This window comes from Poromitra crassiceps (assembly GCF_964638095.1).
Source record: "Poromitra crassiceps genome assembly, chromosome: 6".
Lineage (NCBI taxonomy): Eukaryota > Metazoa > Chordata > Actinopteri > Beryciformes > Melamphaidae > Poromitra > Poromitra crassiceps.
Window position 1 is genome coordinate 17,211,318 of NC_139627.1, and position 14,156 is coordinate 17,225,473.

Here is a 14,156-nt window from a genome sequence, read left to right on the forward strand (position 1 = left end):
CTGCTGCAGCTTAGAGGTCGGAGGTCAACACAACAGGCTGCACGTTCATGTAACCCTCCTTTCTCCTTATTGCATGGCCATATCGCACAGCTTATCCCCGCAGCCTGCCTCCAGTTAGTCAGACTGCAAACATTTATGTCAAGTTAAAACCGTCTATATAAGAATAGCTTAAAAAAAAAGATACAATGGCAATGCAAGAAAAGAGAAGCATCGTGTTTCGAAGATAAATAAATGCGAAAATGAGTAGTGCAGTGTGCGGACTCGACTTTTATTTTTCATTGTCTTCTCCATTTGTCTGCCACCTGCGCCTTCCAGATTTTCACAATACCGACAAAGGGGCAAATATATTCCCACAGACTGACAAAAGTGCACACACATGCGCACACATAGATATTATGTACATACCAAGTTACCTTTTTCTACCTTAATGTTCACACATAATAGTTCATACATAATAGTGGTAGAGATGGCGGATGATGAAGATGTTTAAAAAGCAGTAAATTCCTAAAATCAACTACAATAAAATGGCTATTTCAAGAGATGTCAGCCATGACAACAGTAACAATAGCTCTGTAAAGTATTTGCCTTTTATATGGCATTAAAACAGTTCTCTGAATACTTAAGACGGGTTCACCCCTAAATTATATAATGACTTACAAAACGTATATGGATTTCTAGATGCAACACAAAACAGTGGTCACACAAGAATCTGGAGGATGATACAGCGACCTCATTGGTTGAACACAATGTAAAAGATTATTACACATGATTGAATATATTGCATAAGACTGATTGTTTTTCTTTTTTCCCTCAAGTATTATGACAGTTCTGTACCAAGGGTAAGAGAAATGGCTTTTTGGGTATAATCGTCATCAGCATCAAATACCCTCATCAAATAAATCCCTGGAGGTTCAAGTACGGAGACGGACAGAACTGAAATACTCATGAAGAGGAATGTCTCAAAACAGGGTAGCTTAAAGGGAATGCAACGTGGAGTAACACTTGTATCCTGACATCCTATTGAAATAGGCTATCAGATCTATATTTGAAACATGCAGGTTGTGATGTTGAGCAGCGAGTGACCTGCAGGTCCACACTGCTGTGTCAACCGTTTCCTAGATTAGTTTGAAATTCTAGTCGATGTTCTCACAATAAAGGTGTTTTTCAAGATGTGACTTACTCTATCAGTTCCAAGTAAATCCCAGTACAGTCACTGTGATCTTTATTCGATTCTAAATACTACAACATAACTAGTTGGTTTTCTAATCTAAATACTCTTATACTACTGAAGATATGTTTAGGTTAGATGTTTACAGATTTATCAAGGAAATGTAACTTTTACCCCCGACAATACTGCCTTGTGTTCTTAAATCAAGAAAAATTAAATATAACTGAACATCTGACCAAACTGCAGAATCTCTAATATCTAATGTATCTATTTATGCTCTTGATCATAGGCAAATAAGACCAATCAAATATTGTGATCTATAAAGTGCATAAAAGTGGATAACAGCATTGTGTAATTAATTGTCGAATTAATTGTCTTGTAATAACGATGACGCCTGCTTCAACAAACACTGTAAATATGGCTAATACATCGTCCTTTAGTGTGACACTTCTGTTCAGGCTTTCGCTGTGTCACAAATAACAGCATAAACGACAAAATACTTAAAGGAGATTTCAAGTACTTGTGAAAGTCAGTGTTAAAGCTTACTCTCAAGTCAAAGAACCCTTTTAACGATCCCACGAGGAAGTGGCATTTTCTATTTGGATGCACGTTGTCAAATTCTGAAACTTTGTCTAAATCTGGAGGTTTAGGATGATGGCGCCACATCAGAAGCTTGAAGAAAAATGTCTGGGACAGTGATCTCAGTTCAGAAGTAGTTTGATCACTATTGGAAGGTGCAAAGCTAAGATCAAAGCCTGTGTCTGTTTGCACTGTTGGAGAAGAGAGCTCTGCATCGTGTGCAGACGTTCGGCGAGAGGAGAGGAAGTCTTCAGTAAGGAATCTGGTTCTGGTAATACTGAAGCATGTCATACGTTTTGCTCCTGTTGAGAGAATAACGCAACAAACAAAGTATTAGCGATGGGAATAGTGGCGAATGCAAACCTTATACCATGTTTACGTCGTCACAACCAGCAGCACAGTTATAGCAAGATTAGCATATGAGGTGCACACGTTGAGTGATGAGAGAACGGAGGTAAGAGGGCGAAGAGTCTCCATCTCACCTGCTGCTGAGGAAACAGCTTTGGATGATCTTAATGATGAAAGCCGCGGCTTCCTTCTCGCTCAGCTGAGGGTTAAAGCGTCCTCTGAAAAACAAACACGTTCATGTCTTATAAACAGATATTTGCATAGAAGATAGAAATAACCGCCTCTTGGTTGTATGCCTCCGCCAACAAGTCAAGTGAGCAGTCTACATCCATGTCTGTCCAGACTCATACAAGCACAAATACCTTGAAGCCCACGGCGCGGTGGTGTGGCCGTTCAGCCTTATGTCACTTTAGGCAATGTTTGGGGGGTACCTCAACAACACGGTTAACAGTTTTCAACATGGAAAATGGTCCTACCCCTACCCTAAGCCACCCACATCCCTCCAACCAAAGTGGCCAGGGACAGTGAAGTTTGCTGAATCTGCTACCTCTGCGATCTGACCCCGGATGAAGCGGATGAAGATGGTTGGATATGATAGATGGATGACATCCATAGTAGTACAGTAGTTACCTATAAAAGCATTTTGATTTGAGCATACAGTATGGAAGAGTATGGAGGGGAAATGTCAAAATCTGAGATAGGTGCCTGATTCTAACTCATATACTGTATTACACAGACATACTGCTGTATAGTACACAGACATACTGCTGTAGTACTATTACACATACATACTGCTGGATATTACACAGACATACTGCTGTAGTACTCACTTAACCCTATATTACAGACATACTGCTGTAGTACTGTCCCATATATTACACAGACATACTGCTGTAGTACTCACTTAACCCTATATTACAGACATACTGCTGTAGTACTCACTTACCCCTATATTACACAGACATACTGCTGTAGTATTCACTTACCGCTATATTACACAGACATACTGCTATAGTACTGTACCATATATTACACAGACATACTGCTGTAGTATTCACTTACCGCTATATTACAGACATACTGCTATAGTACTGTACCATATATTACACAGACATACTGCTGTAGTATTCACTTACCGCTATATTGCAGACATACTGCTATATAGTACTTCTGTTCTAACCCATATATTACACAGACATACTGCTGTAGTACTCACTTACCCCTATATTACAGACATACTGCTGTAGTACTGTACCATATATTACACAGACATACTGCTGTAGTATTCACTTACCCCTATATTACACAGACATACTGCTATAGTACTTCTGTTCTAACCCATATATTACACAGACATACTGCTATAGTACTTCTAACCCATATATTACACAGACATACTGCTGTAGTACTTCTAACCCATATATTACACAGACATACTGCTACTCACTTAAGCAGTTTGATGGTTTGCCCTCTGAAGCACGGTAGTCCAGTGTCCAGCATGAGAGTCACTAAAGAAACCACTGCATCCAAGGTGCAGTATCAGAAAAGCAAACAACAAAGTTACATAGAGACAGAGAAAATGCTCATAGACTACTACAGTACATTAATAGTTTAATTATTTGACGTGGGGTTGTGCGAGGTGCTTATGGATAGTCAGCAGTGAACCTCCGTATTGCTATGCATGACCAGTGTTTTCCACTAGTGCAGGCAACCATACATTTTCTATCACGCTTACCTTTTTTAAAATCTAAAGTTCAATTGTCTACCTGACCCTGGGTCTGTGGGGGTCCAACCTAGGTCCAGTGTAGCACCAAGTGGCTACAGAAGGTTTTGTGTCTCTAACTTTCTCAGTGGATCTCTCTAGTTCGGTGTCTCTCTCTGGTTCTGTCTCTCTCTGGTTCTGTCTCTCTCTGGTTCTGTCTCTCTCTGGTTCTGTCTCTCTCTGGTTTTGTCTCTCTCTGGTTCTGTCTCTCTCTGGTTCTGTCTCTCTCTGGTTCTGTCTCTCTCTGGTTCTGTCTCTCTCTAGTTCGGTGTCTCTCTCTGGTTCTGTCTCTATCTCGTTCTCTGTGGACCTCCCTGTGCCGAGCTGATGCTGTAGCGTAGCTCAGCTTGTTTCTCAAGATTTCAAGTGACGGTGACGTGACTTGGAACAGAAAATAGTCACCTGGAAATGTTCTTTAACGTGCGGATATTTGGCTGGCGCTTATGGAAAACCCTGCATGACACGTACGTGTTTTACGCTGTTTGGGTCAGAAACATGCTATTGCGGAGGAATGCAGAAGTTCTACGGTTGAGAAGATGTAGTAGTTACCTCACATCAGTGCTTTTCTTTGCTTCTGTGCCGCGGCTACTCTCTGCTTCTCCAAACTGGAAGCGCACCAACCTACTGTAGGTAATACCCTGACTATCACACCTCATACAACCCCACGTCAAATAATCCAAACTACAGAAGCCCTTTAACCACCTCAGAAATCCCTCGCCAGTCACTGTGTTTCTTACCGTACAGCCAGATATCCCCTGACACACATCTCCATGAACCATTTGAATGGCGTAGCCTCCATCTTGCCCCCCATGATCATCACCATCTCATCTGTCAGCTTGATGTCGGGCTCCCAGCCTAGATTGCCGCCTGGGGAACTCTCGAACATGAAGCCAAAGTCTGGTGTGAGAAAATGCATACAAACATGAACGCACCATTATCCTGAGTATTTGTGATGGTTGTTGATGGCTCTAGAATATCATTTATAGGATCTCTCTTCAATGTTATTCATTATTTTAACTCATTCGCCGCCACAGTTGAAAATAAAAAGTCACCAGCCACCGCCAGGGTTTGTGAGCATTTTCAGTGATTTTCCATGACCCACAGAATATTTTCTTCTATGACTATTTAAACACAGAATATCACAAAAGACAGAACAAAGCCTCTACTTTCATGGGGAAAAAAGTTTGTTTCTCCGTTCTTCCGTTCTTTAGTTATCGACACATGAATGTGGCTTGTTTTCACTGACACCGTGTGTCTCTCACCAGAAAGCTGAGAAAAGGGCCTTTTTGTGCAGCAAAGCGTGCGGGGGCGTTTTGAATGTTCCAGAGAGAGTCTGTACTTCAGACCATTAACATTTGTCATCTTTCAAAGAAAAGATCAATTGTGATGTCATCGGTGATGATGGCATCAGTGGTGATGGCATCTGTGATGTCACTCGAGCAGTTGTGATGTCATCGGTGATGATTTCATCACCAGTGTTTACAGAACATGAGAACGGAGGCTACACCTCCAACAGAAAGGCAGCTAGCTATGTGTTACCTGTGACAAAAGGTGAACCATGGATTTCCTCACTCTTTTCGCTGTCTATGTCACAGTGGTGCTGACATGCATAGCTCTGGTCTGCAGATACTCAGGCCAGCAGCAAACCCCCGTTAGTTTACTCTTCAACCACAGAGCAAAGGTAACGGCGCCATTTACGCCGAAATGGCTTCAGAGGTTTTCACAGTGGACCTTGCACAGGCTGTTTCATCAAAGGAACAACTTGTTCATCTACCTGCACATGGTGCTGGAGGGCGCCGTGTATGCAGAGTTCACCTACGAGGTGTTCGGCTACTGCAGGGAGACGGACACCACTCTGACCAGCCTGTCTGGGCCTTACGTCCTGCTGGCCTTCAAGTCTCTCCTCTTCTACCTCTGCATCAAGAGAGATCCAGGCACGGTGACGAAGGAGCGGGTCGCCGGCCAGCTGCAGATTTACCCGTACGACCGGAGGATGTTTCACCCCGGAGTCTCCTGTCCCACCTGCCGGCTGCTCAAACCCGCTCGCTCCAAACACTGCAGCGTGTGCAACAGGTGCGTCCAGCGTTTTGACCACCACTGTGTCTGGGTGAACAACTGCATCGGGGCCCTGAACACGCACTACTTCCTGCTGTACCTGTTCAGCATGTGCGCCATGGCGGGGGACATGGCCCTGCTGACGGGGGACATGCTGCTCCAGGCCGTGCTGCGTTCAGGGCTCCTGAGGGCCAGCTACATCGACGAGCAGGGCCAGCAGCAGCAGGCAGGGACTCTGTTCGTCATACAGCACCTGTTCCTGACTTTCCCCCGGGTTGTCTACATGCTGGGCTTCCTGGTCTTCCTCTTCTTCCTGCTGGCGGGTTACACGCTCTTCCACTCCTACCTGCTGCTGGCCAACCAGACCTCTAATGAGTGGCATAAAACAGCCACAGACCACCTCTGCAGCCCGGCGCCCCACCGCTCAACGACACACTACTACAGCAGAGGGATCGTCCAAAACCTGCGAGAGATTTTCTTCCCTCCACGACCCGTTAAAAAAAAGGACAACTGACAAATACTGCCTGTATTGCATTATGCTACATTCAGGTCATGTTGGATTTACCAACCAGGAAAACAGTCAATACCAGGTTCCTAGTGGTAATTACAAGTAGGGATTTGTAAAAACACAGGGCCCTATCATCGCAAAAGCGGCAAGTTAGAGTTTGCGCTCGTTTAACGCTGCGCACAATGCAAATTGGGGGCGTGCACAAGCGCATTTATATTCTCCCTGCCGCGCTATTACTTACTTACTTATTATTTAATGTTGACGGACCCAAGGAAGAATAGCTGCAGCTTTGCTGTAACTAATGGGGATCCTAATAAACAATAAACAATAAACAATATTACCTCTATGCCTGTTATAATTGGCCACATGCCAAACCAGGCGTTTCCACGCAGAACGCGGGGCGTAGATGGCATTCTCCGATCGGCAGCATGTGCGCAATTACTTTGCGCTAAGAGCTTTGAAAAGCACCTCTTACGCGCAAAAATACCCCGCTGTGCGCTTGAGCACACCATAATCTCCGCGCTGCACAGCGCAGAAATGTCATTATGCACGGATGACATGGCCCTTGCTGTTATATGAGAGTGTGTAGTGTACCTATGTGGATGAGATGGCCCTTGCTGTTATATGAGAGTGTGTAGCGTACCTATGTGGATGACATGGCCCTTGCTGTTATATGAGAGTGTGTAGCGTACCTATGTGGATGACATGGCCCTTGCTGTTATATGAGAGTGTGTAGCGTACCTATGTGGATGAGATGGCCCTTGCTGTTATATGAGAGTGTGTAGCGTACCTATGTGGATGAGATGGCCCTTGCTGTTATATGAGAGTGTGTAGCGTACCTATGTGGATGACATGGCCCTTGCTGTCCAGCATGATGTTGCCATTGTGTCGATCTTTGATCTGCAGCAAGAACAGCAGAAGGCTGTAGGCCGCCATGCTGCGGATGAAGTTATAGCGTGCCTGTGGAAAGGTGGTGGGGAATAGCAGAGTACCATGTAGAAAGAGCAGGGAAACGTCACAGTGTAAGAGCCCTCACTTTGGCATTTGGGCAACATTGTAAGGAATACTCAAAGGTTAACATGTTAAGGATTTCGGGGGTTAAACTCCACACCTTCTGGAAGGCCAGGGTGGACTCATCTCCATACTGGTTCCGGAAGTAATCGTACATCCCAAAGTCCGTCTGACGGCCAAGTTGGTCACGGGACTTGCAGTCTGGGATGCACTCGATCACGCCGCACTGAGGAAGAGAGGAGCGGTCCACAAACATCTGATTATTAACGTCAGGGTATCATGTGACCAAAACAATCACAATCATGTACCAATATATTTCATCATGTACTGTTTTCACTCAAGTATCTGAAGTCTGTTTAATATCACTTTAAGTGATTTTCTTCCAATCCCTGTCAATAGATGATATCGTACCTATTTTTGAGATGTTTTGTCTGTGTCGGTATAGTCATATACTCAATATTAACCCTTTATTAACCCTTGCCGTACCTTCAGATACATGTAAAAAAAGTGCAGGCCGTGTACTCAAAGCTCTTATTCTTCCATATATCAGCTAATACTGATTCTGTGACGTATTTCCAGGACATAACGTTTGGAGTTTGACTTGACCATTGAAAAGTGGCACGAGGGACGTGGATGTGATGATATTGGTTGAAATTGCTTCATACAAGCTGAAGTAAGCACATCACATATTTAGTTTTACAGGAAGAAAACATGATTGAATTTTTATATAAAAATCCAAAGATTTTGTGTGTGTGTGTGTGTGTGTGTGTGTGTGTGTGTGTGTGTGTGTGTGTGTGTGTGTGTGTGTGTGTGTGTGTGCATATATTGCTAAATAGGTGCACTAATATGACCGGGGATGTGATCTAAAAGAGTTAAAAAAAGGCATTTTTAATTTCAGCTCGACTTTTAAAGGTTTCCCACTTCTTGTTTGTGACTAAGTTTGTAAGTTAGTGTTTCATATGCTTAACGTATTTATGAAATGTGATACCTAGCTTTCCTAAATACTGGTATGTATGAATTTATGTATAAAAATGCTGGTAAACACCGGAAATTGGTGTTGGTTCAGGGGTTTAACGGGGCAGAGCGGTCTTACCCCAGGGGCGGTGGCCACCACTCTGTAGGGGAAGACGAACAGATCCAGGCCCACCAGCTGGAAGATGTTCTTAAAGAGGCCAATGATCTGCAGAGCGAGCATATCCTAGAAAGAGGGAGGGCACAAGATTACAAGATTACAAGATTCAGCTGTGAGTATAATGTCCCAGTAAATGTGGTTGGTGCGAGTGAAGCAAGGTGCGCTACCTGTCTACAGTCGTCTCCCACTTTAAAGATGGCGGCCTGCCAGCAGACCCGGCGTAATCCATCTGCGCTCTCCTCTCCGTCTTCCAGAGAGTCCGAGGGGCAGCGGAGACCCTCCTTCTCCAGCTCGCTCACTCCGCAGCGCTTCACTTTAAACTTGGCCAGGTAGGGCGCCTTGGCAGCACTGTGTGAGCACAGATATCAAACACATCACATATACTATGGATAGCTTTGGGTCATTTTGCAAATGTCAGTGGCATGTCAGAAGCATAAAACACAAATAAAAACCCGTCTTTACCTCTGCATGGGTGTTCAAGACTTAAAACACAAATTAAAAACCCATCTTTACCTCTGCATGGGTGTTCAAGACTTAAAACACAAATTAAAAACCCATCTTTACCTCTGCATGGGTGTTCCAGACTTAAAAGACAAATTAAAAACCCATCTTTACCTCTGCATGGGTGTTCAAGACTTAAAACACAAATTAAAAACCCATCTTTACCTCTGCATGGGTGTTCCAGACTTAAAACACAAATTAAAAACCCATCTTTACCTCTGCATGGGTGTTCAAGACTTAAAACACAAATTAAAAACCCATCTTTACCTCTGCATGGGTGTTCCAGACTTAATCTGTCTTTACCTCTGCATGGGTGTTCCAGAATTAATCTGTCTTTACCTCTGCATGGGTGTTCCAGACTTAATCTGTTATTACCTCTGAATGGGTGTTCCAGACTTAATCTGTCTTTACCTCTGCATGGGTGTTCCAGACTTAATCTGTCTTTACCTCTGAATGGGTGTTCCAGACTTAATCTGTCATTACCTCTGAATGGGTGTTCCAGACTTAATCTGTTATTACCTCTGAATGGGTGTTCCAGACCCTGTGTTTTTTATGTTGAAGCTCTGTATGAACAGACAAGGATGTCAAAAGAATTCAAAGAAGTTCAGATATGACCACTGCATATTTACATTTTATTGTGATACTATATTACATCATACACTTTTGAATGAGTAGACTATATCAAAATGCACATTGCACACATGCACAAGTGAAGAGCAATTTACAATATACAGTACACAGACCACTTGCAGCTGACATCTATACAGTATAGGTAGACAGAACATGTTATCACAGACAAAAGCAAGATATAAATGGCAAAAACTCCAGTCTGCAACGTCGGCTCTGAAATGGAAAATTCCAGAGATGATAATAGAGTACAGCAGGGATGATGCATTTTTGTAGGTTTACCCAGAAGTCCCTGCACGTCCTGGTTCATCAGAAGTCCCTGCACGTCCTGGTTCATCAGAAGTCCCTGCACGTCCTGGTTCATCAGAAGTCCCTGCACGTCCTGGTTCATCAGAAGTCCCTGCACGTCCTGGTTCATCAGAAGTCCCTGCACGTCCTGGTTCATCAGAAGTCCCTGCACGTCCTGGTTCATCAGAAGTCCCTGCACGTCCTGGTTCATCAGAAGTCCCTGCACGTCCTGGTTCATCAGAAGTCCCTGCACGTCCTGGTTCATCAGAAGTCCCTGCACGTCCTGGTTCATGGGAATTTCAGTTAAATGCATGAAGGTCTGTGGCTCAGCAAGATAATCTCCACAAATGAGGACCACTTTTATCACTTTTGAAGCGTTTTCTGAAAATCTTGTAAAAAACAACAACAAAAACGCATTCACGCCTTTGCAAAACAGAAAAAAGGCAATAAATAAAGAAATAATAAAATGTTTTACTCCCGTTACAGATGGAATGTAAAAACACGGGATCAACTGGAAACTCCGTCGACAAAACTCAGGTATCACCTCTCATCAATCTGCATACCTGGCTTATTGCTTTCAGCTGCGCTCTCTCATGTACGCGTACACACACACACACACACTCACACACACACACACGCGTACACGTACACACACACGTACACACACACACACACACACACACACACACACACACACACACACACGTACACACACACACACACACACACACACACTAGTCTAACTGATTGAAGGAGTGCGTATTCTGGCATTCTCTGCGGTGTCCTCCCCTGCCTTGCCGAAGGGGAACACCTCTCTGGTCATTCGTGTTAAGAAGCAAGGCATCTCCTTCTTGCCGCCCAGCTGACGACCTTTGGCCTGGAAGGTGTAGGCCACGCAGTGGGACAGCCGGGTCAGCAGACGGGTCAGCTCCAGGTTGCGGATGTCCTCTTCCTCTAACAAGGTGCAGAGAGTTCGGAGGAAGACAGCTCCGAGAGGGTGCATGAACGCACCGTAGCCTGCGGGAGGGAAGGAGCGTAGATGCGTTATGCGTAGAAACAAATATCTAGACGATCTATTCAATCTGGGTACAAATAAGAAGATTTTACACTTTCAAATTGAGTGCAGTGGATATGCCAAATATTCTATTCTAAAGCTATTCACCTTATGTAGAAGAGACAGTCTGGCTTGAGAGACTAACAGGAAGTGTCAACACAATTGGAAATTCTGATTGTGTTTACACTTCCTGTGACTCATAAACCTAGTCTGACTCATATGTGACCAGGTGAGTCAGACTAGTTTGAGCAGGTAAAACAGCCGGCGTTTTGAACAGGAAGTTGTGACACAATGGGTCAAGTGGGCGGGGCTACATAAAGTGAATAAGAAGGAGGTATGACACTGAAATAAGGCCAGCGGTGTGTACGGGGGAACAAAACCCTCGTTTTTCACCACGGAGAGCCGTGTTCAATCCCAACGTGTCTAAAGTCTACATACATGTCAACCCGGAAGTCATTTAACCTTCTTTGTTATTTAAGCCTAACCCAAACCATAACCCCAACCTGAACCAAGTTGTTTTACTTGCCTAAATACAACGGGTAAAACTGTTTTCAAATTGTGTTGCAGGGGCTTTTATTGTGAAAAGTTATGGCCGGAAAACAAATGTCATTCTGACTAGCTTTACACCTGTGTTGCTGGACACATGTCGGTGAGGCGTATCACCTGCTGCATGCAATTTGAACATGTAAAGTTGTGTTATTTGTACGCAGATTGGTGAGACCGGGTTGCGATCATCCACTCCAGATGAATGAACGGTAACTGGGGTCTACCTGGTGCCGTGGCGTACATGACGGCCGTGTCGACAGGAACCGACAGATACTGTGAGAAGCTGTCTTCTGTGGTGTCACTTCCTGCTGAATCCACTTCCACCCCATCATCCAGATCTCCTCCCCGACACGCCTAAGATGACAGCAGCCATTCAGATGAATGCAAAGTCAAATATACTGACACTAGAAACGATTCGGGGGGGGGGGGGGGGGGGGGGGGGGGGGGGTGCTATGGATCGGTCTCCGTCTGTTAGTTTGTTGGTAAGTGACACTGTAATGTTGACTTTGTGCCGCTAGGGGGCGGTGTTAGCAATAAATGGGGCTGACCCGAGGGTGGAACTATATCACTTGTTCTACTCTGTTTCATCGTTGACTGAATTTTGTGTGTGAAGGCAACCACAAAGACGAGGATGCTCCTGCGGCCTATTTACCTGTATCAAGAACAGCTTGGTCTTTTTCTCCATAAGCGTGTTGTCGAAACAGCTGAAGATATGAGACAGCCGGACGGGTCTCCCATCCGCTCCAAACACGCAGCCCTCTTCTCCATGAGACGACAACACAGCCAGGAAACAGTCCTTCACCGGCCGCCTGCTCTCTGCAGCACACACACACAGACACACACACACGCACGCACACGCACGCACACACGCACACACACACACACACACACGCACGCACGCACACACACACACACACATGCACACACACAGACACACACACACACACACACACACACACACGCACGCACACGCACGCACACGCACGCACACACACACACGCACGCACACACACACACACACACACACACACGCACACACACACACACACACACACAGATGGAGACGTCATGTGGGTCTTTACATGCTAACTGAAGTGCACACCTTGCTCAATTATCAATATTAGTCACTTCTCGACAGGACCAGGCAAAGAAAGGAATGGCAAACTTGCACGTACAAACACACACACACACACACACACACACACACACATGCTCGGCTCTTGTGCAATATCTATTAAGCAGGAGTGTCTGTCTGCACAGGCAGGCCAAGGGGCCATTCTGTCCCCTCTCTGTATTTACATAATAAGGGTGTAAACAGGCATGCCATGGGTGGAGACTCTGGAGATGATGTGCCATGGCTGCCGTTATGGAAACTGCCCGTAGCTCTGCGGGCTCCCAAAATCGTGCCCGACAGACACTGACAGACACCACAGAGCCCACTTAGCCAATTTGAACTAAGATGGTAACATTTATAATGTTCATGAACATTGAAATGTGCCCCTTTTATCAGTTTGTTTATCCAGCAAAGACAAGGACTTGATTACGAGGCCATAGCCAAAGGTGCAACTAGCTTATAATATATCAGTGATAAGAGTCTATTTGCACTTTCACATTGTCTGTTATCCAGTTGTTTACATGTATTCTGAGTGACTCCAAACACGACATGAAGTGCAGTTTGATCGTCTGTAGAAGGGAACACAGAAAATCGGCGACACAAAACACACTCAAAAGCTAACAATGAGGTGACTGCATGGATTGAGACGGGCAATTCCTTTTTCCCTCAATGCCTCGAACAATTATTCTATTAAAGTCAGTGACAACTCTAAAGGGGCGTTCACACCGACCTATTAAAGTTTTTCGCTGGCATCGAGTTTACATACAAAGTCAATGCAAACGAGCGATTGAGCGTATATTCGCCCGGGAGAAAAATCGCTGGGTGTCCGAGCGACAGAGACAGAGCGACAGCCCGAGATGAAATATCCCAACTCGAGCGAAATTACGCTGGCATGAGTCGCTCGCTCTTCAACGCTGATTGGCTGCCGTGTGAGAGTGAGTCAAGGATCACACTGGCTTGGAACAAACCACTGGTTTACTGTGTGGCAACAAACCGCATTGACAGCTGATTGACAGGCTGACAGCTGACATGAAGTGAAGTCTGTACTACCGGTATAGAGCTCGTGTTAGGAGCACGCTGATAGGCTTAGCTTGTAAACAACTACGGTGGCTCGTAGTGGACAAATATCATGACATTGCGTAACGTTATAGCCCCCAGATGTCCGTCAATTCTTGTGCCTATTGACGAGCGATTTAAACAGAGCCACAGAGCGATTCCAAAGGGTTCAGTCGAGCGACAGAGAGAAAAATAAATATCTCTGTGTGAACACAGCTTAAGACAAGATGCAAGAGACAGTCTGAGGATATTGCACAGAAACACTGCATTGCTTGTCTGAAACATTTATAAGTTAAGTTAAATTGTAAATACTCTACACATTGTATATTTAATATACAATATTAAATGTACTATATTTATTCCAGAGCACCAACACCCGCAGTCTGGCTGCCTCTGTTGAGGTGAGC

The 14,156-nt window shown here is 44.7% G+C and overlaps 2 protein-coding genes and 1 pseudogene across 5 annotated transcripts in view; 1 reads left to right on the top strand and 2 right to left on the bottom strand.

The window, feature by feature from the left end:
* Window positions 1–310: 310 nt before the first annotated feature.
* Window positions 311–14,156, bottom strand: part of pi4kaa (phosphatidylinositol 4-kinase, catalytic, alpha a) — a 69,260-nt gene continuing 55,414 nt past the window's right edge. For all 3 annotated transcript variants that reach the window (XM_083638978.1, XM_083638979.1, XM_083638977.1), the window contains exons 51-53: window positions 3,543–3,626; window positions 2,230–2,313; window positions 311–2,049 (exon numbers count right to left, since the gene is read on the bottom strand). In XM_083638978.1, the coding sequence (XP_083495104.1) occupies window positions 1,998–2,049; window positions 2,230–2,313; window positions 3,543–3,626 (220 nt within the window). In that variant the 3' untranslated portion in view covers window positions 311–1,997. The remainder of the gene's footprint in view (window positions 2,050–2,229; window positions 2,314–3,542; window positions 3,627–14,156) is intronic.
* LOC310778294 (palmitoyltransferase ZDHHC4 pseudogene) lies at window positions 5,416–6,426 on the top strand (annotated as a pseudogene). The gene has a single exon. The product of its transcript is annotated as a palmitoyltransferase ZDHHC4 pseudogene (transcript).
* On the bottom strand, window positions 10,121–12,390 carry LOC310778596 (caspase-7-like). The gene is made up of 3 exons (XM_083639072.1): window positions 12,232–12,390; window positions 11,804–11,933; window positions 10,121–10,996 (listed from the first exon to the last, which is right to left on the bottom strand). Exons 1-3 carry the CDS (start codon window positions 12,262–12,264, stop codon window positions 10,719–10,721), a joined length of 441 nt encoding a protein of 146 aa, XP_083495198.1. The 5' UTR covers window positions 12,265–12,390; the 3' UTR covers window positions 10,121–10,718.

Excerpts from the sequence above, each read along its gene's own strand:
- LOC310778596 (XM_083639072.1), bottom strand. The coding sequence starts at position 12,264 with ATGGAGAAAAAGACCAAGCTGTTCTTGATACAG. Across the intron at positions 11,934-12,231 it reads CCAAGCTGTTCTTGATACAG|GCGTGTCGGGGAGGAGATCT; the intron begins GTAAATAGGCCG and ends CTGTCATCTTAG. Across the intron at positions 10,997-11,803 it reads CATGTACGCCACGGCACCAG|GCTACGGTGCGTTCATGCAC; the intron begins GTAGACCCCAGT and ends TCCCTCCCGCAG.